Source organism: Triticum aestivum, chromosome 2B (assembly GCF_018294505.1).
Source record: "Triticum aestivum cultivar Chinese Spring chromosome 2B, IWGSC CS RefSeq v2.1, whole genome shotgun sequence".
NCBI lineage: Eukaryota > Viridiplantae > Streptophyta > Magnoliopsida > Poales > Poaceae > Triticum > Triticum aestivum.
The window spans coordinates 559,475,777-559,495,807 of NC_057798.1; the positions used below are offsets into that span (position 1 = coordinate 559,475,777).

The window sequence follows — 20,031 nt, forward strand, 5'->3', positions numbered from 1 at the left end:
ATCGTTGCTGTTAAGGATAACAAGATGGGGTCTATTTATACATAAATAGATCTTGTCTACATCATGTGATCGTTCTTATTGCATTACTTCATTTTTCCATGAACTTAATACACTAGATGCATGCTGGATAGCGGTCGATGTGTGGAGTAATAGTAGTAGATGCAGGTAGGAGTCGGTCTATAATCTTGGACATGATGCCTATATAATGATCATTGCCTGGATATCATCATGATTATTTGAAGTTCTATCAATTGCCCAACAGTAATTGTTTTCCCACCATTTGCTTTTTTTCGAGAGAAGCCACTAGTGAAACCTACGGCCCCCAGGTCTCTTTTCATCATATTTGCCTTTGTGATCTATTTTCCTTTGCTTCTATTTTCAGATCTATTAAACCAAAAATAAAAAATACCTTGCTGCACTTTATTTATTTCGCTATCTATTTATCCTAACTATCACAACTTTATCACGTCTTCTCGCCAATTTGAGGCATCGTTACCCGAAAGGGATTGACAACCCTTTAACATGTCGGGTTGAGAGTATTTTTTACTTGTGTGCAGGGGTTTTTTACGTTGTGTTGCTTGGTTCTCCTACTGGTTCGATAACCTTGGTCTCATCACTGAGGGAGATACCTACCGTCATTGTGCTACATCATCCCTTCCTCTTTGGGGAAATACCGACGTAGTTCAAGCAGGCATCAACCTATCACTAGGCGATTTGATACTTGCAACTAGCAAGAACAAGGGGAGTGACGACCCCCTTACCTTTGTCGGCTGCAAGCATTTGATTTGTGTGTGTAGGTACCATTCATGTTGTTTGTGTGTCATCTCCTTCTGGTTCGATAACCTTAGTTCTTTACTGATGGAAATAGTATCTGCTACTATATTGCTTCACCCTTCCTCTTTGGTAAAATCCAATAACTCCATCATGAGTAGCAGAAGAACTTTTGCGCCGTTTCCGGGGAGGCTTCACACAAAAAACAGGTGCCTTCGCACAAACTTATCAATTTGCTTGTTTTTTATCCGCTTTGCCTTTTGCCTTTTTATTTGCCCTCTTGTTTTGTTTGCCAAATTTTCCAAAGTACCAAAAAATATATTACATTACTATCATGGATCCTTCTCCACTAGCTGGACTTTTCAAAAATTATAATTATGGTAAACCAATTGCTAGTGATAAAAATGCTATTGCTATAAGCTCTTGGAAAGAAAATGTGAAGTCAAGTGCGCTTCTTTATCTTGATGAATATTTTCTTGAAAATCTTGAATCTGAATATTATTATGAAGTGTTAAACAAGAAATTTACAAAGTGATTCATGATAGTTCCTTGAATGAAAAAGCATGGTTGCGATGATGTTAGTATGAATTCTATGAATGTCAATTGTGCTAATGATATGCAAATCTACAAGCTTGGGGAAGCTGAATATTATGAGCATGATTTTTAAGTCCCCCTACTAATGAAGAAGTTATAAAGGAAAAATATGATGTTGTCACACTCTGAAAATGACCATTTTGCCCTTGCCCCTAATCAGCTACGTCGAGAGGGAAACTTTTCTGATGATTCTTTCTGCAAGCCTCTCGCACTTCTCCCCAATGGATCCTTCATCCCCAGGAAAGCCACGACAGCTACTTGCATGATGGCCTTGCAGTAGCCATTATTTTCGCTTGAATATTTACATGTTTTGTGCTTGTTAATATTTTGGGAATGCTATTTATGCTTGTGAATCCATGCTCAGCCTTATGTCATGATCCTTCACATCTACTTCCTCAGTCAGAAAAAGCTTGTCCCAAGGTTGTTCCTCAAATGGTGCTAGATACATCCATTTGAGGGACAAGCTTTTTCGGACGGAGGGAGTAGTTGGGTTAAATGATTACTTACTAATGTTATTATCATGTTTCATTCTTGTCTTGGTTTTGTACTAGTAAAATGATACGTTCATATGCATTATCATCGTCTAAAAGTACTTGTGATATTCATGTTCATTAATATTGCCATGCTTTGCATAAGTACAGTAAATATTGTTGATGCTATGATCTATATGTTAATGGTTATGCTGACCATCCATGCTCATGTTGATATCATGTTCATATGCATTGTTATTTCATCATGTTATTGTGACTCAGCTCATCACCATTCAAGTTTAACTGGACATTAATCGAACTTAAAGAAATATGTTGGCTGAGTCATAGGGCCATCGAATTGAGCTGACCAGTGCAGCCACACTTGCCTTATGGGGGCCCCTGATGTGGTCTATTGTCATGCCTCTCGCCGGTTGCTCCAACTAGGGAAGGTTATGTGCACGCTACCCTTATCCGGTAGGCGGCCATAAGCCTTGTGTGCCCGAGTTGTATGGATCCATTGTCCCTGTTTAGGACTGTTTTTGTTCTGCCATGATGATGGCCGGTCATTTAGGTGGCGGATGTCACATAGTGACATCGGGGCCACCCATGACTTAGCCCAAAGGAGAGTTTGCCGAAGTGGCCGGAAGAGTGTGATGCAATAGATCGGTTTTGTCGGAACGCCGCTGGTCCACCCGAATGGGAGCATGAGGCCATGGGTTCTGTAGTGTGGGTACAGTGTACTAACCTCTACAGAGTGTATAATCTACCGATAGCCGCGCCCTCGATAAAGAGCCCAGTTCGTAGTAGGTCACACTATGGGTCAACAGGAATAATAACCTAACTTATAAACAACCCCGGTTCGATGAGAAAAGAAGTTGGTTGATCTTTATGTGGACATGCGATGACCATGGGTAAAGATTGAGCTCCTTGTGGTCATGTGATGATCACTATGGTACTGTTAATACCAAGCTTTGTTGAATCTAAGGCGATTGTGTGATATCCATGATGGTAAGTTGATACATGTGGGGGTCATGAGGTAACCTCCGAACAAAGTAAGTTGGTTCATGATATTTTACATGCTGCATGCTAGTATCATGATTGTTCACATCATGAGTAACATGTTAATGCCATGCTCACCTCGTATCATTCTAGTGATATCATGTTCATCATTGATCTTTAACCTGTAAATGCCATGTGTTGGGGACTATAGTAATTTCAAAATTTTCCTACGATCACGCAAGATCTATCTAGGAGATGCATAGCAACGAGAGGGGAGAGTGTGTCCACGTACCCTCATAGACCGAAAGTGGAAGCGTTTAGGAATGTGGTTGATGTAGTCGAACGTCTTCGCAATCCAACCGATCCAAGTACCGAATGTACGGCACCTCCGCGTTCAACACACGTTCAGCTTGATGATGTCCCTCGTGCTCTTGATCCAGTTGAGGACAAGGGTGAGTTCCGTCAGCACGACGGTGTGGCGACGGTGATGATGATGTTACCGGCACAGGGCTTCGCCTAAGCACTACGGGGATATGATCGAGGTGTGTAACTGTGGAGGGGTCACCGCACACGGCTAAGGCAATACTTGTTGTGTTCTAGGGTGCCCCCTTCCCACGTATATAAAGGGGGGGAGGAAGAGGCCGGCCCGAGAGGGGGCGCGCCAAGGGAGGGAGTCCTACTTGGACTCCCGGTCCAAGTACGATTCGCCCCCCCCCCTTTCCTATTCCAACTAGGAGAAGGAGGGAAGGGGGAAGAGGGGAGACGGAAGGAGGGGGGCGCCGCACCCTCCTAGTCCAATTCGGACCAGCCCATGGGGGGGCGCGCGGCCACCCCTTGAGGCCCTTCTCTCCTTTCCCCTAAAGCCCATTAAGGCCCATTACTCTCCTAGGGGGTTCCCGTAACCTCCCGGTACTCCGGAAAATACCCGAAACACTTTGGAACCATTCTGGTGTCCGAATATAACCATCCAATATATCGATCTTTACCTCTCGACCATTTTGAGACTCCTCGTCACGTCCGTGTTCTCATCCGGGACTCCAAACAAACTTCGGTCATCAAAACACATAACTCATAATACAAATCGTCATCGAACGTTAAGCATGCGGACCCTATGGGTTCGAGAACTATGTAGACATGATCGAGACACATCTCCGATCAATAACCAATAGTGGTACCTGTATGCTCATATTGGCTCCTACATATTCTACAAAGATTGTTATCGGTCAAACCGCATAACAACATACATTGTTCCCTTTGTCATTGGTATGTTACTTGCCCGAGATTCGATCGTTGGTATCATCATACCTAGTTCAATCTCGTTACCAGCAAGTCTCTTTACTCGTTCCATAATACTTCACCCTGCAACTAACTCACTAGTCACATTACTTGCAAGTCTTATAGTGATGAGCATTACCGAGAGGGCCCAGAGATACCTCTCCGATACATGGAGTGACAAATCCTAATCTCGATTATGCCAACCCAACAAACACCTTCAGAGACACCTGTAGAGCATCTTTATAATCACCCATTTACGCTGTGACGTTTGATAGCACACAAGGTGTTCCTCCGGTATTCGGGAGTTGCATAATCTCATAGTCTGAGGAACATGTATAAGTCATGAAGAAAGCAGTAGCAATGAAACTGTAACGATCATAATGCTAAGCTAACGGATGGGTCTTGTCCAACATCATTCTCCTAATGATGTGATCCCATTCATCAAATGACAAAACATGTCTATGGTTAGGAAACATAACCATCTTTGATTAACGAGCTAGTCTAGTAGAGGCATACTCGGGACACTATGTTTTGTCTATGTATTCACACATGTACTAAGTTTCCGGTTAATACAATTCTAGCATGAATAATAAACATTTCTCATGATATAAGGAAATAAATAATAACTTTATTATTGCCTCTAGGGCATATTTCCTTCAGTCTCCCACTTGCACTAGAGTCAATAATATAGATTACAAAGTAATGATTCTAACACCCATGGAGTCTTGGTGTTGATCATGTTTTGCTTGTGGAAGAGGCTTAGTCAACGGGTCTGCAACATTCAGATCTGTATGTATTTTGCAAATCTCTATGTCTCCTTCGGACACTTGATGACGGATGGAATTGAAGCGTCTCTTGATGTGCTTGGTTCTCTTGTGAAATCTGAATTCCTTCCCAAGGCAATTGCACCAGTATTGTCACAAAAGATTTTCATTGGACCTGATGCACTAGGTATGACACCTAGATCGGATATGAACTCCTTCATCTAGACTCCTTCATTTGCTGCTTCTGAAGTAGCTATGTACTCCACTTCACACGTAGATCCCGCCACGACGCTTTGCTTGGAATTGCACCAATTGACAGCTCCACCATTCAATAAAAATACGTATCTGGATTGTGACTTGGAGTCATCCGGATCATTGTCAAAGCTTGCACCAACGTAACCATTAACGATGAGCTCTTTGTCACCTCCATAAACGAGAAACATATCCTTAGTCCTTTTCAGGTACTTTAGGATGTTCTTGACCACTGTCCAGTGCTCCACTCCGGGATTACTTTGGTACCTCCCTGCTATACTTATAGCAAGGCACACATCAGATCTGGTACATAGCATTGCATACATGATAGAACCTATGGCTGAAGCATAGGGAATGACTTTCATTTTCTCTCTATCTTCTGCAATGGTCGGGCATTGAGTCTAACTCAACTTCATACCTTGTAACACAGGAAAGAACCCTTTCTTTGACTGATCCATTTTGAACTTCTTCAAAACTTTATCAAGGTATGTGCTTTGTGAAAGTCTAATTAAGCGTCTTGATCTATCTCTATAGATCTTGATGCCCAATATGTAAGCAGCTTCACCGAGGTCTTTCATTGAAAAACTCTTATTCAAGTATCCCTTTATGCTATCCACAAATTCTATATCATTTCCAATCAACAATATGTCATCCACATATAATATTAGAAATTCTATGGAGCTCCCACTCACTTTCTTGTAAATACAAGCTTCTCCAAAATTCTGTATAAAACCATATGATTTGATCACACTATCAAAATGTTTATTCCAACCCCGAGAGGCTTGAACCAGTCCATAAATGGATCGCTGGAGCTTGCACACTTTGTTAGCACCCTTTGGATTGACAAAACCTTCTAATTGCATCATATACAACTCTTCTTCCCAAAATCCATTCAGGAATGCAGTTTTGACATCCGTCTACCAAATTTCATAATCATAAAATGTGGCAATTGCTAACATGATTCGGACAGACTTAAGCATCGCTACGGGTGAGAAAGTCTCATCATAGTTAACTCCTTGAACTTGTCGAAAACCTTTCACAACAAGTCGAGCTTTGTAGACAGTAACATTACCGTCAGCGTCAGTCTTCTTGTTAAAGATCCATTTATTTTCTATGGCTTGCCGATCATCGGGCAAATCCACCAAAGTTCACACTTTGTTCTCATACATGGATCCCATCTCAGATTTCATGGTCTCAAGCCATTTCGCGGAATCTGGGCTCATCATAGCTTCCTCATAGTTTGTAGGTTCATCATGGTCTAGTAACATGACTTCTAGAACAGGATTACCGTACTATTCTGGTGCGAACCGTACTCTGGATGACCTACGAGGTTCGGTAGTAACTTGATCTGAAGTTTCATGATCATCATCATTAGCTTCCTCACTAATTGGTGTAGGAATCACTAGAACTGATTTATGTGATGAACTACTTTCTAATTCGGGAGAAGGTACAATTACCTCATCAAGTTCTACTTTCCTCGCACTCACTTGTTTCGAGAGAAACTCCTTCTCTAGAAAGGATCCATTTTTAGCAACAAATATTTTGCCTTCAGATCTGTGATAGAAGGTGTACCCAACAGTTTCCTTTGGGTATCCTATGAAGACGCACTTCTCCGATTTGGGTTCGAGCTTATCAGGTTGAAGCTTTTTCATATAAGCATCGTTGCCCCAAACTTTAAGAAACGACAACTTTGGTTTCTTCCCAAACCATAGTTCATAAGGCGTCGTCTCAACGGATTTTGATGGTGCCCTATTTAAAGTGAATGCAACCGTCTCTAAAGCATAACCCCAAAATGATAGCGGTAAATCGGTAAGAGACATCATAGATCGCACCATATCCAATAAAGTACGGTTATGACGTTTGGACGCACCATTACGCTGTGGTGTTCCAGGTGGCGTGAGTTGGAAACTATTCCACATTGTTTCAAATGAAGACCAAACACGTAACTCAAATATTCTCCTCAACGATCAGATTGTAGAAACTTTATTTTCTTGTTATGATGATTTTCCACTTCACTCTGAAATTCTTTGAACTTTTCAAATGTTCCAGACTTATGCTTCATTAAGTAGATATAACCATATCTGATCAAATCGTCTGCGAAGGTAAGAAAATAACGATACCCGCCACGAGCCTCAACACTCATTGGACCGCATACATCGGTATGTATTATTTCCAATAAGTCAGTAGCTCGTTCCATTGTTCCGGAGAATGGAGTTTTAGTCATCTTGCCCATGAGGCATGGTTCGTAAGCACCAAGTGATTCATAATCAAGTGATTCCAAAAGCCCACCAACATGGAGTTTCTTCATGCGCTCTACACCAATATGACCTAAACGGTAGTGCCACAAATAAGTTGCACTATCATTATCAACTTTGCATCTTTTGGCTTCAATGTTATGAACAAGTGTATCTCCACGATCGAGATTCAATAAAAATAGACCACTCAACAAGGGTGCATGACCATAAAAGATATTACTCATATAAATAGAACAACCATTATTCTCTGATTTAAATGAATAACCGTCTCACATCAAACAAGATCCAGATATAATGTTCATGCACAACGTTGGCACCAAACAATAATTATTCAGGTCTAAAACTAATCCCGAAGGTAGATGTAGAGGTAGCGTGCCGACGGCGATCACATCGACCTTGGAACCATTTCCCACGCGCATCGTCACCTCGTCCTTAGCCAATCTTCGTTTAATCCGTAACCCCTGTTTCAAGTTGCAAATATGAGCAACAGAACCAGTATCAAATACCCATGCGCTACTACGAGCATTAGTAAGTTACACATCAATAACATGTATATCAAATATACCTTTCACTTTGCCATCATTATTATCCGCCAAATACTTGGGGCAGTTCCGCTACCGGTGACCAGTCCGTTTGCAGTAGAAGCACTCAGTTTCAAGCTTAGGTCCAGACTTGGGTTTCTTCTCCTGAGCAGCAACTTTATTGCCCTTCTTCTTGAAGTTCCCCTTCTTCCCTTTGCCCCTTTTCTTGAAACTAGTGGTCTTATTGACCATCAACACTTGATGCTCCTTTTTGATTTCTACCTCCGCTGCCTTTAGTATTGCGAAGAGCTCGGGAATTGTCTTGTTCATCCCTTGCATATTATATTTCATCACGAAGCCTTTATAGCTTGGTGGCAGTGATTGAAGAACTCTGTCAATGACACTATCATCAGGAAGATTAACTCCCAGCTGAGTCAAGTGGTTATGATACCCAGACATTTTGAGTATATGTTCACTGACAGAACTATTCTCCTCCATCTTGCAGCTATAGAACTTGTTGGAGACTTCATATCTCTCAACTCGGGCATTTTCTTGAAATATTAACTTCAACTCTTGGAACATCTCATATGCTCCATGACGTTCAAAATGTCTTTGACATCCCGATTCTAAGACGTAAAGCATGGCACACTGAACTATTGAGTAGTCATCAGCTTTGCTCTGCCAGACGTTCTTAACGTCATTAGTAGCGTCTGCAGTAGCGTCATCAGTAGCTTCCAGGACATAATTCTTCTGTGCAGCAATGAGGATAATCCTCAAGTTACAGACCCAGTCCGTGTAATTGCTACCATCATCTTTCAACTTAGCTTTCTCTAGGAATGCATTAAAATTCAAAGGAACGGTAGCACGGGCCATTGATCTACAATAACATAGACATGCAAAATAACTATCAGGACTAAGTTCATGATAAAATTAAGTTCAATTAATCATATTACTTAAGAACTCCCACTTAGATAGACATCACTTTAGTCATCCAAATGATCACATGATCCAAATCAACTAAACCATGTCCGATCATCACGTGAGATGGAATAGTTTTCAATGGTGAACATCACTATGTGTACCATATCTACTATATGATTCACATTCGACCTTTCGGTCTCAATGTTCCGAGGCCATATCTGCATATGCTAGGCTCGTCAAGTTTAACCCGAGTATTCTGCATGTGCAAAACTGGCTTGCAACTGTTGTATGTGAACGTAGAGCTTATCACACCCGATCATCACGTGGTGTCTCGGCACAACGAACTGTAGCAACGGTGCATACTCAGGGAGAACACTTATACCTTGAAATTTAGTAAGGGATCATCTTATAATGCTACCACCGTACTAAGCAAAATAAGATGCATAAAAGATAAACATCACATGCAATCAAAATATGTGACATGATATGGCCATCATCATCTTGTGCTCATGATCTCCATCACCGAAGCATCGTCATGATCTCCATCGTCACCGGCACGACACCTTGATCTCCATCGTAGCATCATTGTTGTCTCGCCAACTATTGCTTCTACGACTATCGCTACCGCTTAGTGATAAAGTAAAGCAATTACATGGAGATTGCATTGCATACAACAAAGCGACAACCATATGGCTCCTGCCAGTTGCCGATAACTCTGTTACAAAATTTGATCATCTCATACAACAATTTATATCACATCATGTCTTGACCATATCACATCATAGCAAGCCCTGCAAAAACAAGTTAGACGTCCTCTACTATTGTTGTTGCAAATTTTATGTGGCTGCTACGGGCTTCTAGCAAGAACCGTTCTTACCTACGCATCAAAACCACAACGATTATTCGTCAAGTGTGATGTTTTAACCTTCAACAAGGACCGGCCATAGTCAAACTCGATTCAACTAAACTTGGAGAAACAGACAACCGCCAGCCACCTATGTGCAAAACCACGTCGGTAGAACCAGTCTCATGAACGCGGTCATGTAATGTCAGTTCGGGCCGCTTCATCCAACAATACCGTCGAATCAAAGTAAGACGTTGGTGGTAAGCAGTATGAATATTATCGCCCACAACTCTTTGCGTTCTATTCGTGCATAAAACATCTACGCATAGACCTGGCTCTGATGCCACTGTTGGGGAACGTAGTAATTTCAAAATTTTCCTATGATCACGCAAGATCTATCTAGGAGATGCATAGTAACGAGAGGGGAGAGTGTGTCCATGTACCCTCGTAGACCGAAAGCGGAAGCGTTTAGTAACGCGGTTGATGTAGTCGAACGTCTTCGTGATCCAACCGATCCAAGTATCGAACGTATGGCACCTCCGCGTTCAGCACATGTTCAGCTCGATGACGTCCCTCGTGCTCTTCATCCAGTTGAGGACGAGGGTGAGTTCCGTCAGCACGATGGCGTGGCGACGGTGATGATGATGTTACCGGCACAGGGCTTCGCCTAAGCACTATGGCGATATGATCGAGGTGTGTAACTGTGGAGGGGGGCACCGCACACGGCTAAGGCAAAACTTGGTGTGTTCTAGGGTGTCCCTTGCCCACGTATATAAAGGAGGGGGAGGAAGAGGCCGGCCCTAGAGGGGGCGCGCCAAGGGGGGAGTCCTACTTGGACTCCCGGTCCAAGTAGGATCCCCCCTTTCCTATTCCAACTAGGAGAATGAGGGAAGGGGAAGAGGGGAGAAGGAAGGGGGGCACCGACCCCTCCTAGTCCAATTCAGACCAGCCCATGGGGGGGCACCCCTTGAGGCCCTTCTCTCCTTTCCCCTAAAGCCCATTAAGGCCCATTACTCTCCCGGGGGGTTCCGATAACCTCCCGGTACTCCAGAAAATACCTGAAACACTTAAGAACCATTCCGGTGTCCGAATATAACCTTCCAATATATCAATCTTTACCTCTCGACCATTTCGAGACTCCTTGTCATGTCCGTGACCTAATCCAGGACTCTGAACAAACTTTGGTCATCAAAACACATAACTCATAATACAAATCGTCATCAAACGTTAAGCGTGCAGACCCTACGGGTCAAGAACTATGTAGACATGATCGAGACACATCTCCAATCAATAACCAATAGCGGAACCTGGATGCTCATATTGGCTTCTACATATTCTACGAAGATCTTTATCGGTCAAACCGCATAACAACACACATTGTTCCCTTTGTCATCGGTATTTGTTGCTTGCCCGAGATTCAATCATCAGTATCATCATACCTAGTTCAGTCTTGTTACCGGCAAGTCTCTTTACTCATTCCGTAATACTTCATCCCGCAACTAACTCATTAGTCGCATTGCTTGCAAGGTTTATAGTGATGAGCATTACCGAGAGGGCCCGAAGATATCTCTCCGATACACGGAGTGACAAATCCTAATCTCGATCTATGCCAACCCAACAAACACCTTCGGAGACACCTGTAGAGCATCTTTATAATCACCAATTTACTTTGTGACGTTTGATAGCACACAAGGTGTTCCTCCGGTATTCCGGAGTTGCATAATCTCATAGTCTGAGGAACACTTATAAGTCATGAAGAAAGCAGTAGCAATGAAAACTGTAATGATCATAATGCTAAGCTAACAGATGGGTCTTGTCCATCACATCATTCTCCTAATGATGTGATCCCGTTCATCACATGAGAACACATGTCTATGGTTAGGAAACATAACCATCTTTGATTAACGAGCTAGTCTAGTAGAGGCATACTCGGGACACTATGTTTTGTCTATGTATTCACACATGTACTAAGTTTCTGGTTAATACAATTCTAGCATGAATAATAAACATTTATCATGATATAAGAAAATAAATAATAACTTTATTATTGCCTCTAGGGCATATTTCCTTCACCATGTTGTTGTTTCTTGATTGCTTTGGTTGTTGTGAGGTTGCGAGTACATTCAAAGTACTCACCTGGCGTGTCATGCCAGATTGCAGGTCATGTTGTGATTGCTTGCTTGTCGAGGATCCTGAGTTTGCGAGCTAGGATATGTGTTCCCGCCAGAGTCCCTGTGGACTGGAGTTCTTCACCGTCGTCTTTGATTCGCTGCTAGATGTTATTCCGCTTCCACGAGTTGTTTCAATGCTAGCATAGAGCTACCTTGGTAGGTTGTAGTGTCGTCGTGCCTATGTGATCCTTTTATATCAGAACCCTTGTATCCATATCATTTGTAATAAGAGCTGATTTGTTCTATGCCAAGTAGTGTCGTATTCCACAAGACTTGATCTCTGGGCTAGAATACGAGGTGTTTCGGTTCCTCTGAGCCGGGATGCCACAGGGGAACCAAATTTCTCTTGGTGAAAGTGTAGATCTAGGCCTTCTAAACCAATCCTTAGGAAATCAACAAGTTTGATTGGCTAGGGAGAGAGATTGGGTGAAAATGAGCCTATGAGCAACAATGGAGCTTGGGAGAAGAAGAGGTAAGTGAACTTGGAGAAGATGACTCCCTTTTATAGTGGGGGAGAATCCAACCGTTATGCACTCCCAGCCCGTGCATAAGCGGCAGTGCCACTCAGGCGAGTGGTACTTCTGCTGCAACGGGAGTTCCAGGCTGCACGTACAGCTGAGTAGGTCAGAAAGACGGTTGTGCCGCAGGAGCGGTACTACCGCTCTCACCGATAATACTAGCACTTGGTATTGACAGTGCAGGTGAAACTACGGTAGTAGATAAAGGCATGCGGTAGTGCTGCATGGGGCGGTACTACCGCTGGCAACTGTCGCTCTACTTCTGCTCAAGGAACAGAGCTATCCAGAGAGCAAAAAATAGGTGGTACTCCCAGCAGTAGTTCTGCCTAGGCGGTACTACCGTTCCGTGGGAGAGGTACTTCCGCTGTAGAGATAGGACTCAGGAGATCTGTGGTAGTGGAGTGCTAGTCAGGGCCGTAGTACGGTGGGAGCAGTACTACTGCGCTGAACTACCGCCCCCACTACCGCTTAGAGAGCTAAAAATAAGCAGAAGTGTTGGCAACACTAAACTGCGGCAGTATCGTTGGAGCGGTACTACCGCTGAGCAGAGCGGTACTACTGCTTAAGTGACTCTGGAAAGCCTATGCAAAGAGGAAGGATAAGCTCAAATGCCAGGAAAGAAAGAGGGTGCAAATAGACTGGGTACGTGTTGATTCCATCCAAACCTTTTTGAAGCAGACCCCCTCTTAATAGTACAATGAATCTACGACTCAAATCCACCAAAAATGAAACGCAAGAAAAATACCGTCTTCGCAATAGCTCCGAGGGGCCTGAATCGACTTGTACCATGTGATAGATTCTCTGAAATGCTCAATGCACACGATTAGTCCGCAAAAAATATTATCGTCAATCAGCAAAACCACTAAGGGAGAAATATGCCCTAACAATCACAAGGAGCATGCATGTGGAGACACACCTGCGAGACAGCATACTGCAACTCGGGCCGAGTGAGTGTCAATTACTGCAAGGCACTAACAATGGACCGGTAGAATGAGGCATGTTGTGCGGGAGCACCATCAGTAGCGGAGAGCTTGGCCTTCATATCGACAGGTGTAGCCGTGGGCTTGCACTTAAGCATGTCGGCGCAGTCAAGTAGCTCATGAACATACTTTCGCTGATGAAGAAAGAAGTTGTCTGCACGCCGTATCACCTCGATGCCGAGGAAGTAGTCGAGAGGCCCCAAGTCCTTGATGACGAACTCGGCGCGAAGGCGCTCGGTGAGCCATCGAAGGAGGTTGATGGTGCATGCAGTCAGGATGATGTCGTCGACGTAGAGAAGCAGATAGGCCGTCGCAGTGCCGTGGGTGTAGACGAACCACGAGGAATCTGAGCGAGTGGAGCTAGCGCGAGCAGCGGGGCGGGCACGGCTAGCAATCGCGGTTAGCGGGCGGGGCAGCTCGCGAGGTGTAGCGGCGCGGCGGGGATCGTAGGTTTAAGCTGGTCTCGCAAGGAAGAAATGTATGGTACAAGATAATTGTATTCAACTTATTAGTGTCCACATAAAACACATAGATGGGGTAGTTCCATCCACGGCGAGAACCCTAATTACAAAATACAGACTTGAAAACAAGCAGGACAACTTACAAGTTATAACAAAGGGGCGTGCTACGCGTCCGCCGGCTGATCTTTTAAAAAGATCAGCCGGGCCGCGAGCCGTCCGATTTGCCGCATCAAGCTGAGCCGAGCACGCTTTCACTACCGCAACACAGGCCTTGTTGCAGAATTATTTCTGAAACATAGGTCTTGTTTCAGAATTTTTTTACAGCAGATGCTTTGTTGCATTTTTTTCAACTGGGATCTTGTTGCAATTTTTTTTTTTGCAACTGAGGTATGGTTGCAGAAAATTTTCACGACCGATGTTTTGTTATAGAACATAGACTTGTCGTAAACTACTGCAATATCACATATGTTTCAGAAACATTACCTCTGTTGCAAAAGCGCGTTCAATGAAGGACGGTATACGAGCCCTCACTGAACACGTGTCATGCATTGGAGGTGGCGGACGCTGCCGCTGTGAACCTCACCCTTTGTCGAAAAAAGATAGATGACACATCTTATTTTTTTTTAACGCATCCAAGCAGTAACCGTACGGCACGCACGCACGTACCGCCGGTACCTCACACGAACGGCGCCTCCTCGCCCATGGCGAAATACGCGCCGGTCGGCCCGCCGTCAGGCAGCAGCGCCACCTTCACCAAGTTACGTGCGCCCTCCTCCGGCGTCAGGACCCCGGACCCCATGCTCATGTCGGTCTTGACGAAGCCAGGGTGCGCGCAGTTGACGCGCAGCTCAGGGTGCCTCCTCGCCAGGATCCTCGAGTAGGCGTTCATGGCGGCCTTGGCCACCTTGTACGCCGAGAACTTTGTGGGCCACCCGTGCGGCTCCAGCGCGCCGGCCTCGAAGTCTTTCATGAACTTCTCCAGCAGCTCGTCTAGCCTCCCCTCTGTCAGGTTGTCGACGTCGTTGAGCTCCTGCCTCACCTCCTCGCTGCCGATATGCTGCAAAAATTGTCATGAAATCCCTTACATACGGTACTGGGTTAGCGATGATAATCAGTGAAAATGGAAGAGCTTCAGTTCTTACTCTTAGCAGTCCATAATTGGAGGAGACGTTCACTATTCTTCCCACGGACGAAGATTGAAGCAGAGGCAGCAGGGCTTCGATTACATGCTTCGTGCCATAGTAGTTCGTCTGCACGCTGTTCTTCGCGCTGTCGATGGGCTCCCGTGCGTTCTTCAACATCCACTCAACTCTCTGGTGGAAATCCATGCCACCGAACTGTTGTATAATGTATCGGCAAATAAATTTGTTCAGGCTAGTGTGGTGTGTCCGAATAATAAGTAAAAGGTTGTGGCTAGGTCTCGGTCGACTGAGATTTAACCAAGTCTCAGTCAAGTGGCGTATCATGCTAGAAAGAAAAAAAACCTTTTTTCCACGGGTCTCAATGTAAAATTTTACAGATATAGTATCCACTGAGATTTAACGAAATCTTAGTCAGTGAGACTTAGCAAGCAAGCCCTGTGCTTGACGCCTATCCTCAGTTCTTGGCTGGTTCAAGCAGTAAATAAATTACAAAAAACAACAACGTGATCTCACCTTTTCCTCGTTCGTATCGAATTCTTGGCCGTACTCAACCCCACCAACTGCGGCATTATTCACCTGCAAATCATCCGAGCACAACCATCTATCACCGGTGCTTCAAACCTTCGATGCAGCTAGCAGATGTGGTATGCTAAAATGAAACGAAAAAACTTGCCAGAATGTCAAGCTTGCCAAAGCGGGCCTTGAGAAAACCAGCCAGCGTCGCGGCGCTCGAAGCGTCCGTGATCTCCAGCCGATGGAAGATGACACCAGAGAGCCCCAGCGCATTGAGCCTCTCGACGGCCTCCCCGCCCCTCGTCTCGTCCCGGGCCGTCAAGACGACCGTGACGCCGCCGCTGGCCAGCTGGCGGCACACCTCGAAGCCGATCCCTTTGTTCCCTCCGGTGACGACGGCGACCCTGGCAACCGCAGTCGATGAGATTCCTGCCACTGCAAGTTGCAAGGCTACATAGCGACGTCAAGAGCTGCTAAGCGTGTATGGGCGGCTAACTAACCTCGTGTTTGGCAGGTTGGGGAGGACGGGCCCTTCCATGAGGGCGCACCACGAGTCCACGAGCTCCAACAGCAAGTGCGATGGCAGTTGGCAGAGGTCGATGAGCCGCTCCTCACAATCTGAGACCGAAAATCCTAAGTTATCTGAGACGGTAATGGTTACGGGAGTTAGGAGAGCAAGATACTTATAACGGCTCCGGTCCCCGGTCGCCGTTGTGGTGCTCGTCGTCTTCGTCCGGCACAAACATCGAGCACGATTTAGCAACCTCACAAAAGAATCAACTTTTGGCAAGTTTGAAACGTTCACACATCAAAACTATGGTTGGCTAATTTTGTTAACAAACCAAGCATGTCCATCAGCCAGCAACACCCATACGTCATCCTATTGCCTGCCAGCAACACCCATACGTCATCGTGTGTGTGTTGTCGCATTGTTTGACCCTACACATACCCACAAGATCGATAGACCTCATCGACCAATATGGATCATACACACACGCATGTCCATTTTTGAGTGCACAGCACAGATTAAACTGCACAATGTTTATTGACAACTACTGCTACAGGTGTCTCATATTCTGAAAGTAAAACCGGACAAAACCATTACACGTACGACAGTCACACAAACGACGCCACGCCGTCCCTATCAAAATAAGCACCCGTCGGGCCATCGTCGGGCAAGAGAGCGACCTTCACAGGGTTGCTAGCGCCCTCCTCAGGCGTCAAAACTCCCATGTGCATCGACATGTCGCTCTTGACATAACCAGGCGTCAAACAGTTGATGCGCATCCTAGGGTAATTCTTGGCAAGGATCCTTGTGTATGCATTGAGGGTGGCTTTCGCGACTTTGTACGCTGACGAGCCACCGGTCGGCCACCCATGTGCCTCTATCAAATTGGCCTTGAAATCTTCTAGGAACGAATCCAACAGCTCCTCTAGTTTCTTTTCAGTAAGGTTGTCGACGTCGTTAAACTCATTCTTCAGTTCTTCGTTGTTGAAGTTCTGCTCGGCAAACATGTGCATTAGTTAACTAAAAGGGACTAGTTTCTGAACATATGCTTTCTGACAGAAAAAAAGAACACGTGAAGGATGTGGGTTGGAACAATAAGAAAACTCCGTAGCACAATCCGTAAAAAATGTGAATTATGTCATATTAATTTGAATGAACACAAAGCTATGATTATCGTTAAAAAACAACCCTCCTACAGTACATGCAATCACATGCTTATTGCATCTGACAAAACAAGTTAAGCTGAAATAACATCATGTCTGCAACCTTATATCCCTTATTTAATAGGCTATAATAATATCCTGGAAGACACAATGCAAGGCCGCACATATACTTATCAAAACCTCAAAAAAAAAAAAGTGACAAAGAAAGTTATATCAGAAATATATAGTGGCACAGATAATGTTAAATCTAATTTGTGAAACTGGTAATTTGCCTTGTACGACCAGCAGCATGGTTAACAATACTTACTCTTAGCAGTGAAAAGCCTGATGAGACATTGACAATTCTCCCGGAGGAGGACAACTGAAGAAGAGGAAGTAGTGCCTCCGTGACAAGCTTTGCCCCATAGTAGTTTGTTCTCATGCATTCTTTTGCTTCCTCATATGTCTCCTTCGAATTTTCTTTCATCCATTGAACTCGCTGATCTACATCCATGCTTTCAACCTACCCATGCATAGACAGGTTAATTGTTATACAACGTCTTGTTAAAATGCAGGTGCTTAGGTGCCAGGTGGGTCTGGTAAGGCATGCCCATCTAAGATTCATTTGCTTGGTAAAAATTCCAATTAAATGGATATGAAGTGAATCACCAATTAAACTACTCCCTCTGTCAACAAATATAAGACGTTTTAGATCACAAAAATGTCGTATATTTGTTTACAGAGGTAGTAGAAGTTATTTTTGTTAAGTAAGTGAGGTGAGGCCAACCAACTTAAACTCTTGTCTGTTCGGTACAAATATAATCTTGGAATAGAAGTGTTCTAGGAATTAAATTAATAAATGGAAAGAATTGGGTATTAGTATTTAGTTCCTGGGTATTCTGTTCGCACACCATAATAGAAGTAATATATTCATAGCTTCTCAATGTAATATGGACATAATTGAAATGAGATGTTTTTTAAGGTAAAAAATGTACTCCCTCCGTCCGGAAATACTTGTCATCAAAATAGATAAAAGGAGATGTATCTAGATGTATTTTAGTTCTAGATACATCTCTTTTTATCCATTTTGATGACAAGTATTTTCGGACGGAGGGAGTAATATTTAACACATAATTCGGTAAATAAACACGCTGTCAGAAATGTACAGGTTTAGGATTGTCATCTTCGATTGATGATTTTCTACAATGTAAACTTCTATTGTCATCTTGTATTGCAACATCAGCATCATGTGTTTTCTCAAACTAAACTATGCTCCGGTAATTACAAGAGAATGGTATTTATGTTGATGCTGTGGTTGATGAATGGTTTCTACAATCCAAACTTCTATGTACATCATGTATCATAACATCAGGTGTTATGTGTTTTCTCAAAGTAAAGTATGCTCCAGTAGTTACAAGAAATGACGACGTTTATGTCTGCCACGGTTGATAGATAGCAACAAACAACTACAGAAACAACTACTCCCTCTGTCTCAAAATGTAAGACGTTTTTTGACACAAAAACGTCTTACATTTTGAGATAGAGGGAGTATTATTTTGTTGACTCAACCTGATTCTGAAATAGTTGTATATATTAACTGCTGACAAACTGCAAATCAATACGCAGTACATCACATCTTTTTGCTGCATTCACCTGTTCTTTAACTTTCGCAACCAGAACTGGATCTCGATCAACGCCTGAAATTCCTGCATTGTTTATCTACACATAACAAAAATCACATAATCATGGTGACGAATTTAAAAAAATCCAAGACAAACCACTTTTGAATAATGGTCAATAATCTGAACAGCCAAGCCAAGCTTACAAGATCTGTAAGAACATCTTTTCAGCTTTAACTAGTACTCCCTCCGTCCCGAAATACTTGTCGGAGAGATGACTACAATTGGGTGTATCTATAACTAAAATACGTCTAGATTCATTCATTTCTTCGACAAGTATTTTCGGACGGAGGGAGTACAAGCCAGGTAAAAGAAAGAAATCTACAGCACCTACACTTCTAAACGGAGCTCTTAAAATTCATTTCGTAACTATTCAATGCAACAATGTGCTGAGTAACAATTTCTTCGATGTAATTATGCTAAGCTCAACTTACTGTTAAGAGTCTGAATAAAATGCATACTTGTATCTGACGATCTCTCAGTGGAACCGTGTGAATACCCACTTGCCCGACCCCAAATCCGCGAGGTCTTAATCTTCAAAGCGCGAAGCAGAGGTACGCATTAACACATACCAGGATATCGAGCTTCCCGAACTGATCCCTGACGAAATCCGCCAGCCGGGCGACGCTGTCAGGGTCGATGACATCCAGCTGATGGAAGACGACGTCAGCACCGGAGCGCCTGACGCCCTCGACCGCCTCTAGTCCCCTGGCCTCGTTCCTCGCCGTCAGCACGACCTTGAGCCCCTTGGACGCGAGCTGCCTGCACGTCTCCAGCCCGACCCCTTTGTTCCCTCCGGTGACCAGGGCGATCCTAAATTACGCACATAGCAGCAGCGCCGCGCAGAAATTCCAGTAAATTCTCTGCGAGCGGAGTGCGGGAAGGGGAGGGAGACGGAGCGATCGAACCTCTTGCTCGATGGATTCGAGGTGGCCGCCTCCATCTTGATCTTTCCCCTCCGACTCGTCGCGGCGTGCCCAGCACTGTGTGAGCTCTGGAGTCGGCAGCCTTGCACAAGATGATGATACATCCTGCACTTTCCCTTTCTTCTCAAACGGCGCCTCTGCTGGGCCTAGTTAGTATTTTTTATTTTTATTTTTGAGAAAGCTGGGCCTGCTTAGTAAGGCAACAGCCTTGATGTTTTTGTGCGCGCGGTAATGGGCCCGCCTGTTAGTCGGTTTCTGCGTTTTTCTGTCCGTTTTCTTTCTGTTGTTATTCTTTTTCTTTTCTGGTTCTTCTGTTTCGTTTTAT

The 20,031-nt window shown here is 44.1% G+C and overlaps 2 protein-coding genes across 2 annotated transcripts; both read right to left on the reverse strand.

Annotated features, from left to right (window-relative positions):
• Window positions 1-14,381: 14,381 nt before the first annotated feature.
• LOC123046030 (salutaridine reductase) lies at window positions 14,382-16,113 on the reverse strand. Its single transcript, XM_044469309.1, has 5 exons — window positions 15,952-16,113; window positions 15,612-15,855; window positions 15,452-15,514; window positions 14,939-15,133; window positions 14,382-14,853 (listed from the first exon to the last, which is right to left on the reverse strand). Exons 1-5 carry the CDS (start codon window positions 15,987-15,989, stop codon window positions 14,473-14,475), a joined length of 921 nt encoding a protein of 306 aa, XP_044325244.1. The 5' UTR covers window positions 15,990-16,113; the 3' UTR covers window positions 14,382-14,472.
• Window positions 16,114-16,477: 364 nt separating this feature from the next.
• On the reverse strand, window positions 16,478-19,827 carry LOC123046029 (short-chain dehydrogenase/reductase 2b). Its single transcript, XM_044469308.1, has 5 exons — window positions 19,689-19,827; window positions 19,353-19,593; window positions 18,755-18,820; window positions 17,430-17,624; window positions 16,478-16,951 (listed from the first exon to the last, which is right to left on the reverse strand). The coding sequence occupies exons 1-5, from the start codon at window positions 19,808-19,810 to the stop codon at window positions 16,568-16,570; spliced, it is 1,008 nt and encodes a 335-aa protein (XP_044325243.1). The 5' UTR covers window positions 19,811-19,827; the 3' UTR covers window positions 16,478-16,567.
• Between the last annotated feature and the right edge of the window lie 204 nt (window positions 19,828-20,031).